Here is an 11,532-nt window from a genome sequence, read left to right on the forward strand (position 1 = left end):
AATTATAGAGAACTAATGGTTACAAAAGGGGGGTGAGCGGGGGGAGGAGGGAAGTAGGTGAAGGCGATTAAGAGTATCCTTATCATGATGAACACTGAGTAATATACAGAAATTTGAATCACTATATTTCACTCTTGAAACTAATGTAGCATTGTATGTTAATTATACCTGAATTAAAATTAAAAATAAATAAAAGCCTATAGGGTACCACAGTATTCCAAAAGACTTTATTCTTTATTTATTTATGCATCACTATCTATTGAATTTTTCCCATGAATGCACAGATGAACTGATTGTTAGGAAGTTTATTTAAGCATTTCTTCCTATTAACAGGTCAAAATGAGGATAAAGTAATCTCAGTAGATGCTGTAAAAGGCATTTAATAAAGTTTACTTTCATTATTAAGGAGCATTTTAAGTAAAATAGGAACTTAGGTGTATATCATTTTATTTTTTTAAAGATTTTACTTATTTATTTGAAAGAGAGAGAGAGAGCTCAAACAAGCAAATTGAGGGTGAGCAGATGAGGGAAAGGGAGAAGCAAGCTCCCATGGAGCAAGGAGTCTGACTTGGGGCCAGATCCCAAGACCCCAAGATCATGATCTGAGCCAAAGGTAGATGCTCAAACGACTGAGCCGCACAGGCTCCCCAGTATGCCTTATTTTAAAAGGAATTTGAATATACTGCCTTTTATGATGTTACATATTATTTGAAAACAAAAACTAGCATCATGCTCAATGGTGAAATGTTAAAATATTCACATTAAATTCTGGGTTCAGAAAAGATATCTGTTTGCAAAGAGTTAATTAATGCAATAGAAATTAGAAGTAGAAACTAGAATTACGAGGTGCAAGGACTGGAAAGGAATGGTAACATCATTATTTGTAAGTGAATATTATTTTGCCTGGAAATCTTAATAAAATAGTGAAAACTGGAAACAATAAGAAATCTATAAACAAACTAGTATTATGTATGCTTTTTTATATATTAATGAGAACTATCAGAGAATTTATTAAATGTAGCTCCAGTTCATAACAGCACCCTCTTTCAAATGTTCAGTTGTCATGTTAACAGAACATGGTCAAGATCAAAGCAAAGGGAAAATTATACTCCAATGAGGATCATAGACATCAACGTAAATACATGGAGAAAGACACCTAATTCCCAGATGGGAAATTGAAATATTATCAATGCTTCCTAAATCCTTGATTCTCATATACAAGTGTTCTCACTAATTCTCTCTGTGAGAGTTTGTCAAAAATAAATATTCCTGGGCTCTGGAGATTTTCAACAGGTTGGTGGTGGAACAAAGAAATCTGCCTTTCTAACAAGTATTCTTGATAATTTTGATGTGATTATTTCATGGACCATATTTTGAGAAGCACTCCTCAGAAACATGCTGAAATCAAGTGCAATTATAATCAAAATCCATACGCATTTCTGATGGGAAATTTAACAAAATAATTCTGAAATTTATCCAGAAATACTTGTGAAACTCTTCACAGTAAATATTTGAAAAACTGAAACAGTAAATATTTGAAAAACCCACTGTGGTAGGGGTGAGGGTGGGAAATTTAACCTACCTGACATTAAGATATATGGTTAAATCTGATTAATTTATATGTATTGTATTCACTCAAAAACCAAAATGTCCATGAAATAATGTAGACAAGAATCAAAATCAAGAATTTAAGGAAATGAATAATACAAGTGTCATCTACCTTAATAGAGACAGGTGTATTACTTAAAATTGGTGTTAGGATATCTGGCAAAACACTCTCGCAACAATTCTTAATCCCTCCCCAAATCCAGATGGATTAAATATCTCAGTGTAAGACAAAACAAAACCAAAGACGTCATACTATTACTAGTAGAAAATGTAAGTGAATACTTTCTGTGATCTTTCTGTGGGAAAGGACCTTCTAAGGATGACATGAAAACCATAACCCTTAAGTTAAGGTGGGTATAGTCTATTAAAAAACAATGTAAAAAAGAGCAGTTAAGTAAAGAACATATGTATTTAACATATAAACAACAAATAGGAAACTAGGACATCAAAGAGCTTCTAAAAAGAATAAAAAGAATACCGATGAAAATGATGCAAACAGGATGTTAAACACACAATTCAAAGAAGAAATGCAAATGCCCCAAGACTGACTCTGTAAAGAATGTTCATCTTCACTTAGAGAAACAAAAAATAAGATAATAGCTGTTGTATCTCTCACATTAGATTTGCAAAGGTGAAATAGATTGAAATCATCCACTGTATTTTTGAGAATAGGGCAAATAAATCATTCATAAAATCTCTTTGGAAGGCAATCTGAAAGTAGTAAAAATTTACAAAATGGACTTGCCTTTTGTTTCTGAACGATGCTGTTTTTAGTATTTTACATTTTCAAAATAAGTATGCATAAAACTTTGCTTCAAAGGATACTCATGTATAGGATTGTTACCAGGATAAAACAATTTACAATCTAACAGTAGGTGCGCTAAATAAATAATTTTCCTATACAATATACTCTATACCATATAGAGAAAAGGGTAACAGTACAGATGTGTGAATTTTACAGACATAGTTTGAATGTCCCTCTATCTCTTAGCTCTTTGGCCTTGGCCAGTTGATTTAGCTCCTTTATGCCTCTCATTTCCTAGTGTTAAATGGATATAACACCACAAATTCATAGTATGGATGTACAGATTAAATTTAGCACTTAATGGAAACTAGTTCGCACAATGCCTGACAACTACATTGAAAGAAATGGCTGCTGTGATCACGATACACTAACCTTAAGTCATTAAAAGTAAGTAGATCTATATTTTCCATAGAAAGATGTTGTTCAGATTGTTGAGTTAAAAAAATGGGTTGCAAAATAATGTTTGGGTATGAACAACATATGGGGTTGTGTGTGTGTGTGTGTGTGCGTGCGCGCATGTGCGGGCTGTATATCTTTTTGTCCCTCTGAAGATAATTCCATTAAAGAATATCCTTACCAAATGAATAAACCCTTAACCACACCAAAAAATTTAGCATCATGTAGAGACTGCACAATACATTTGAAGAATGATTCTCTCTCCCTTAAGGTAGGACTTGTACATTTACATAAATATGTATATATGTGGATTGCGAAAACTTGAAACAGAGGCGTAATAAAAATCAATGGAAAAGGAGGTAAATAAGATGAAATATAGTATCTTTTACTTTCCAAAGAAGGCCAGGGACTATTACTGTTTTACAGTCTTAAAGAATCCATTTAACTTTGTCAGCTTTACTAATTAATTAAACAATGATGTTATGTTATTGAATTTAGAGAAAAAGGGAAGAAGAAAAAATCAGAGTGGGAAAAACAATAAAGAGAATAGAAATTAGAAGAATTCAGGGAACAGAAGCTAAGCTGAGAGGACAGAAATCTAGAGATGTGGAGAAAAAGCAGAAGGAAGAAATACAGGAAGAGATTTGAAAGTATAGCTGTGCCCCCAAATCGAAGGAAAAGGGAATGCATCTTCCATCCTCTGAGGCCCTAGCAATATTGTCGCTAATATGGCCTTTCCAGACATCTTCTCTTAGGGACTGTGTCTCACACACTCACATTATGTACACGGCATTATTCCTTGTCATATACGTATGCACACCACATGTTGCATATACTTACTCTCAGCTTCACAATATCTTATATAAACACACAGACATCCATCACCACAGATATACTCATGAAGTATTTCATACTCTAATTTGCATACCCTCATGGCCACCATATCTTTCACAACACCCAAAGATGTCCCAGAGTGGGTACTGAGCCAACTGGATATTGACCAAGGCTGGGTGTTGTGGGAACCCACATGCCTGACCTTATGTGAAGGGTACCACACTATGGGATGTTTGCGGGAGGGCACCTGTAGTGGGCGCTAGTATCCTCTTCAGGGCTAGAAGGCCAGCACTGCCTGTAACTGGACTCACACCACTGTCTGCCCTAACTCACCATGGGCTTGGAGGCAGCAGTGCTGGCCTTCCTAGAAGGCTGTACCACGCAGTCCTGATTCCTTCACATCTCCTAGACCCGGAGAAGACGCAAGAGCAAGGAGCTCTTGACCGGATTCCTTGAAGCAAGGTTCCTGTTTCCTTCTAGCCCGTTGCTTGTTCAATGGGAGAGGGTGGGACAAATGCAAGCTGAGGCAAACATGATGCTGAAGGCCTGACCAAGGAGGCAAAGGGAGAATCAGGCAGTTGCTTTTCAACAGCTAGAAGCACATCCTCTGTGATCTCTCTGGAAGGAGCCTCATCCCTGAAGAAGAAAGTCTGGGAAAGCATTTTTGGGCTGGGGTCCTGGAGAAGAGTGGGAATAGAATTGTCTCCGGGTGGCTAGCAAGGAACAACATTGATGTGCAAGAAAGCAAATGACAAAATTTACCTTTCCCAATGCCATGCCCACCTCACAACCCCCAACGGGTACCAAGATTCCTTCGGCCTGAGGCCCATCACCAGCTTGTCCACTCTCACCTGAGGGCAGAGAGGAGGCAGAAACTGGGCTGCAGGTCCCTGGTGAAGGATCAAAAATCAAGTGGGGGAGGGAATGATGTCTGCAGCCTCCAGATCCAGTCTGGAAGGACAGCACTGTTGTGGGTTTGCTCCTAATCAATGCCTCCCGGAGCTGCACTCCAGTCATCCTAGGAGTCTGACTCCACCCCAAGCCTTTCTGCCTTACTGAATTCCAGGTACAAACTCCAATTCTCCTAGGTCCCACTCCTGAACAGAGAGCATTTTTCCTTCAAGGATCTATTTAAAGCTGAGGTCCTGAGAATATTTAAATAGGGCATTCCCTGGAGCTTGAGAAGCCCTCAACCTGATTACCTTTCCATCCTCTGAGATATCGGTGTTTTATTTGAGGTCACAGACCGAAGTCTCTATCTCATATTAGCACCCTTTGTTCAAGCCTTACACCAATAGCATTCCAGATAGCATCAGCAGATATATCTCGGGGTTCTCAGGTCATCAAACTTGTGTTTTCACATATATGGCAATTAAATAGAAATAAAAATAAACATGTATTCGATTGTTTGGATGCTTAGCTGAGTCCTATAAACTTAATTGCAGGGCTAGTGCTTTCATTTTGGTTTATATCTGTTTTGATGCCATATGATTACCTTTATTTGGTAGAGTTTTATTTGTTTAGCAAGGTCTTAATATCAACATGATACACTCATCAACATTGCATTAAAGTTTCTATTTAGTTGCAACTTTACTACCATTTGATAGTGTGAAACTCTTCAATTTTGTTAATCCATAGGTCAAAAAAATGGTATCTCCCTGTTAACTTATTATATGATACTTTAATTACAGTTGAGGATGAGCATAGTTTTATATGCTTATTGATCATTTTCATTTCCTATTTGTTCTGTGACATGACTGTGTATTTCCTTTGTTATTTTTCTTTTATTAGGCCATTCAAATTTCTGTTACTGCCGTGTAAAATCCATGTATATTATGAAAAATGGGTTGTTTGATTTTGTCTTAAAAATAAGTCTTTCTTGGGATCCCTGGGTGGCGCAGTGGTTTGGCGCCTGCCTTTGGCCCAGGGCGCGATCCTGGAGACCCGGGATCGAATCCCACATCAGGCTCCCGGTGCATGGAGCCTGCTTCTCCCTCTGCCTGTGTCTCTGCCTCTCTCTCTCTCTCTCTGTGACTATCATAAATAAATAAAAATAAAAAAAAATAAGTCTTTCTTTTTAAAGATTTTATTTATTTATTCATGAGAGCATAGAGAGTGAGAGGCAGAGACATAGGCAGAGGGAGAAACTGGCTCCATGCAGGGAGCCCAACATGGGACGCTGAACTGCTGAGCTACACAGGCATCCCAAAAAACAAGTCTTTTTCTACTTTGCCAGTTGAATTTATGGGTTTGTTTTCTTTAAATATTTAATTTATTTTTTCATGAGAGGCACAAGGAGAGGCAGAGACATAAAAGAGGAGGAAGCAGGCTCCCTGTGAGAAGCCTGATGTGGGAATTGATCCTAGGACCCCTGGGATCATGACCTGAGTCAAAGGCAGGCCCTCAACTGCTGAGCTACTCAGGTGACCTGAATTTATGGAGTTTTGTATCATACATTTATAATTTAATCAGTCTTTTCCCTTATGACTTGATTTTGTGTTAAAATTTGAAATGTCTCTGTTGATAAAAAGTTATGCTTTTTAAAAATTATCCCGTGGGACACCTGGGTGGCTCAGCAGTCGGGTGTCTGCCTTCAGCTCAGGGTGTGATCCTGGAGTCTGGGGATCAAGTCTCACATCGGGCACCCTGCATGGAGCCTGCTTCTCCCTCTGCCTGTGTCTATGCCTCTCTCTCTCTCTTCTCATGAGTAAATAAATTAAATCTTTTTTAAAAAAATCATCCTATTTGTCTTCTAAGATTTCCATAGTTTTGCTTACATGTTCAGCTTCATTTACATCATGATACGTCTAGAATTTATTCTTTTTTTCCCCATGACAAAATGTTTTATTTGCCTGCTTTTGTATTTTCTGCTTTATTGAGGTATAATTTACATATGATAATATAACAGACACACTTCAAGTGTACCATTTGCAAAATTTTGACATATTTACACATGAAACCATTACCACAATCGAGATAATGAACATACCATTGCCCCAAAAGCTTCCTTGTGCCCCTTTATGGCCCTTAACCCCCACCCTTTCCAACCTCCCCTCCAGCCTCCTTGGGCAACAACTGATCTACTTTCAGTTGCTGTACATTAGTTTGAATTTCCTAGAATTTTATATAAAGGAATTCACACAGTATGCACTCCTTTTTTGCTAGCTTCTTCCACACGGCATAATTATTTTGATTCATCTATGCAATAGTTCGTTCCTTTTAATTGCTGAGTAGTGTTCCATTATATGAGCATACCATGATTTGTTCATTCATCTGTTGAGGGAAACTTGGGTTGTTTCTTGTTTTTTGGCTATCACACATAAAACTGTTGTAAACATTTATGTACAAATCTTTGTATGGACATATGCTTTCATTTCTCTAGAGTAAATTCCTAAGAATCTGGATCATATAGTAGGTCAGTCTTGACTTTTTAGAAAATTATCTCTTTTCTGAAGTGGTTGTACTATTTTGTATTCCTGCCAGCAGTGTATGAATGTTCCAGTTTCTCTACATCCTCCTCAACACTTGGTATCATCAGCCCTTTTAATTTTAACCAATTTAATAACTATATAATTTTAATTTGCACTTCCCTCATGATTAATGATGTTGAGCATTATTCCATGTGCTTATTTGCTATCTGTATATCCTTCGTGAAATATCTGGTCAAATCTTTTCCCTACTTTTTAAATGGATTGTTTGTTTTCATTAGAATTTATTCTCATGTAGGGATCCCTGGGTGGCGCAGTGGTTTGGCGCCTGCCTTTGGCCCAGGGCGCGATCCTGGAGACCCGGGATCGAATCCCACGTCGGGCTCCCGGTGCATGGAGCCTGCTTCTCCCTCTGCCTGTGTCTCTGCGCCTCTCTCTCTCTCTCTCTCTGTGACTATCATAAATAAATAAAAATTAAAAAAAAGTCTTCAAAGTAAAGAGGGAAGTGACCTAGGAATTTAAAAATTTTATAAACTCATAATCCCACTTTCTCAGCCATACCTTCTTCTTTCTTCTTCATGGCAAGAATTCTCTAAATTAGTGTTGAAATTTTCTGTTTACATTTCCTTATTTTCCCTCCCATTAGTGAAATAGATCTCATTTAGATCATCATGGGCAGCCAGATCAGCAACTTCACCTATTAGTGCTTTCTCCTGTCTATGTCACTTTAAGTATCAGATGCAGTTTCTATAAAAGTTTGCTCTGATCCTCACACCCCAGACTAGCATCTGTCTATTGTGGTCCAGCTCCAGTAATTTTAAAAGGACAGTAATGATTGCAAAAATTTGTATTGAAATACATAATACATCGGTGTCTGTTCTGGGTATATTGGAAACAACTAAGTCAGATAGGCGAAAATATAAAAAGAGCTCAATAATGGTTTTAAAATGAATGCATGGATGCATGAATGAAAGAAAGAAGAAATTTAGCTATTAGACGTTACTTCACTGGGGAGGTCTTCTACAGTAGAATCAGTAGTTCCTGACTCCTGACGTCAGTTGTTCCTGGACTCATATCCATGGTAAGTGTAGAAAAGTTTTACAGTTGTCATTGAATCGCCTTTAAACATGTGACTGATTAAAAGCTTGGATAAAATAGGTGGCTGTCAGGCAGATTGTGTGTCCTAAGGGTTCATGAAACCTGAAGGGGAGCCCAGAAGCGACAATTTTTGAGAAGTTGAGTCACAGTAAGATGTGGTTATAGGCATCTAAGCCCAAGTAGGGGTCAGCTTCACGTTCACAAATTCCAATTTCTAAAATCCAAAATTCTCTTTTGCTTATGGAAGAGGTATTTATGGATAAAATGAGCTCATTCAAAGGAGGATGACCAGAATGAATACAGGATGCCAGTGCATGTTAGATCTAGGAACTTTAAAGAATCAAGTGAGTGATTGGCTGTGAGAATTGAATTTGGGCCAATACAGAAACTGACTTCAGAGGGCTATAGTAGAGGAAAATGAAATTTCTCTAGGACTAAAACTAGAGAAGGTTGGTTCAAGGTACCAGAACATTGATTTTGACTTACCATATGGAAGATCTTTGTAAAAGCAAAAAACTATCTATACTTGACCCTTGAACAATGCAGGTTTGGACTGCATAGGTCCACTTATACATGGATTTTTTTTGGTACAGTACAGTACTGTGAATGTACTTTCTCCTATGATCTTTTTTTTAAGATTTTATTTACTTATTCATGAGAGACAGAGAAAGAGAGAGAGAGGCAGATACAGGCAGAGGGAGAAGCAGGTTCCATGCAAGGAGCCCGACGTGGGACTGGATCCTGAATTCCAGGGTCACACCCTGGGCTGAAGCCGGCGCTAAACCACTGAGCCACCCAGGCAAACTTCCTATGATCTTCTTAATAACATTTTTTCCTCTTGCTTATTTGTTGTAAGAATACAGTGTGTAATATGTATACAAAATACATGTTAGTTGACTACTGCTCATGTTATCGGTAAGGTTTCCAGGCAAAAGGCTATTAGAAGTTAAGTTTTGGGGGAGTTAAAAGTGGTATGAGGTTTTTCAAATATGTGGTGGTTGGCACATGCTGTTTATTGGTCAGCTGTATAAATGAAAGTAGATCTTTCATTCATCTCATGATTCAAGGCATTATGGAGGAATATATTCTTCTTTAGGCAAATGCTGGATAATCATTCAGTAGAAAGATACAGAGTAGTTTAAGATTCAGAACTATGTTTGTGTACATGACTGTTAAATTTCCTTTTTGCTCTGCTACTTCATGCTTACATGAAATTGGGGATATCAAGATAAAATAAATTCATTTTATTGAAGCTTTCAGGAGAAAACATCGTGCACTAGTAAGTATTTGGCTTTTGTGCTATTATACAAGGTGAAATGCTTTGAGCCATGAGTGATCCAAGTACTAAAGACTCTTCCAGAGATACCTGTGTGGCTCAGTTATTGAGCCACCCCAGTTCCCCAATCCTGTGCATCTTTTAAGAATATTACAATAGTTCTAAAAATCAGACCCACAGAGGTGCTTGGGTGGCTCAGGCAATAGAGCATCACTCTTGATTTTGACTCAGGTCATGATGTCAGGGTTGTGAGATCAAGCCCTGAGTCAGCTCTGGCCTGGGTGTGGAGACTACTTATGATTCTATCTCTCTAATTCTCCTTCTGCCCTTCCCCTAATCTGCTAGAGCAAGCACACATGCAATACTCTCAAAAAATTAAAATAAAGTAAAATAAAAGTTAGACCTTGAGGTCACCATCTCTCAGAAAAGAGCTTTCTTCCAGCTAGTTTTCTGAAACCATCTTTAACATCCTTATTTCTCAGGCTATAAATTATGGGGTTCAATATTGGAGTCACCACTGCATAGAATGTAGAGATCACTTTATCACTTTCATTGACTATTTTGGAGTTTGGCTTCATGTAGTTGAATATCGCTGATCCATAGAAGAGGACAACAACAATGAGATGGGAACCACAGGTAGAGAAAGCCTTGAGCCTCCCCTCCCCAGACTGCATCTGGATCACAGTGGAGATAATATTCCAGTAGGAGACCAGAATCAGGCAGACAGGAACTAAGAGCATGACCACACCCACTGCAAAGACGGCCATTTCTGTGCTGTAAGTATCTCCTGAAGCCACCTTCAGAAGGGCAGGAAGTTCACAAAAGTAGTGATTAATAATCTTCTGTCCTTGGTAGGGTAGTTGGAAAGTAAAGGTGGTATCCACCAGAGACATGAGTGCTCCACTGGCCCAGGATCCTATGGCCAACTGGAGACACACCTTTTGGGTCATGATGCTAGAGTAGTGCAGGGGCTTGCAGACAGCCACGTACCGGTCATAAGACATCACCGCCAGCAGTGCACACTCTGCACACCCAATCATAAGGGAGACAACTATCTGTGTCATACACCCAAGAAAAGAAATAGCTTTCCTCTTTGCCAGGAAATGGAACAACACTTGAGGGACGATGCTGCTAGAAAGACAGAGATCTGCGAAAGAGAGGTTTCTAAGAAAAAAGTACATGGGAGTGTGAAGTCGAGAGTCCATGAAGATGAGAATGATGATGAGCAGATTCCCAAGTACAGTCAAAAGATAAATGATGAGAAAAAGAACAAACATCAGGATCTGGGTCTGCAAATCCTGGGAAAGACCCAGGAAAATAAACTCAGCCACAGAGGTTTGGTTTTCCTCTCCCATTGAGATTATGCCTGTTTATCTGTTTGCACAAATAAAAAGACCAACCTTTGGGTTTGTAACATCTTGTAGAAGAGTCTCATTTAAAGCTCAGCTTATAATCAAATTGGGTATTTCTAGCTTTTGCTATCCAAGTCATTCTAATTAATACTAAATAGTATATCTTCATTCTTTTTAGTGGTTGTAATTTCAATCAACTCCTTTTTTTTTTCAAAATCTCCTCTTTCCAGTGCCATTTATAGATTATGACATTGTTAAAGCCTTCTGGGCTAGTTCTGCTATGAGGATATTGGAATTTGTGTGGATTTTACTAAATAGCTGTACACATATTGTTACAAAATGACTGTGTGTACTGTTAGCACTATTACCTTGTATAAACCTGCACCACTAACTGTTCAAAATACTACATATTTAATTATAACATATGCTTGAATATGTGAAACAGGCATCAAACTTAATTTGACCTCTTAAAAAACAGCTATTTTTTTCTTGGCTTAGAAATAGTGGCCTATCACTTAATATGCCAAGTATTGTTCCGTTTTGATTAAAGAGTAAAATGGTAAAAGTAAAACAATAAAAACCCAGGAAAAACAAGTCAAAATTCTTGTTCTATGTGGACAGGATCAGACTGACACAAAAGCTGTCAGTAACAAAAGAGACTATGAAAGAAAATGTAGAATTTACATCATAAAATGAAAAGCTTTTGTGAAATAATAATATCACGAATAAAATTAA

General features: G+C 37.9%; 1 protein-coding gene across 1 annotated transcript; it reads right to left on the reverse strand.

The window, feature by feature from the left end:
- Positions 1-3,846: 3,846 nt before the first annotated feature.
- LOC140615240 (olfactory receptor 2D3-like) lies at positions 3,847-10,800 on the reverse strand. Its single transcript, XM_072795160.1, has 2 exons — positions 9,903-10,800; positions 3,847-3,920 (listed from the first exon to the last, which is right to left on the reverse strand). Exons 1-2 carry the CDS (start codon positions 10,798-10,800, stop codon positions 3,847-3,849), a joined length of 972 nt encoding a protein of 323 aa, XP_072651261.1.
- Positions 10,801-11,532: the final 732 nt, after the last annotated feature.

Source organism: Canis lupus, chromosome 23 (assembly GCF_048164855.1).
Source record: "Canis lupus baileyi chromosome 23, mCanLup2.hap1, whole genome shotgun sequence".
In the NCBI taxonomy this organism is placed as follows: Eukaryota; Metazoa; Chordata; class Mammalia; order Carnivora; family Canidae; genus Canis; species Canis lupus.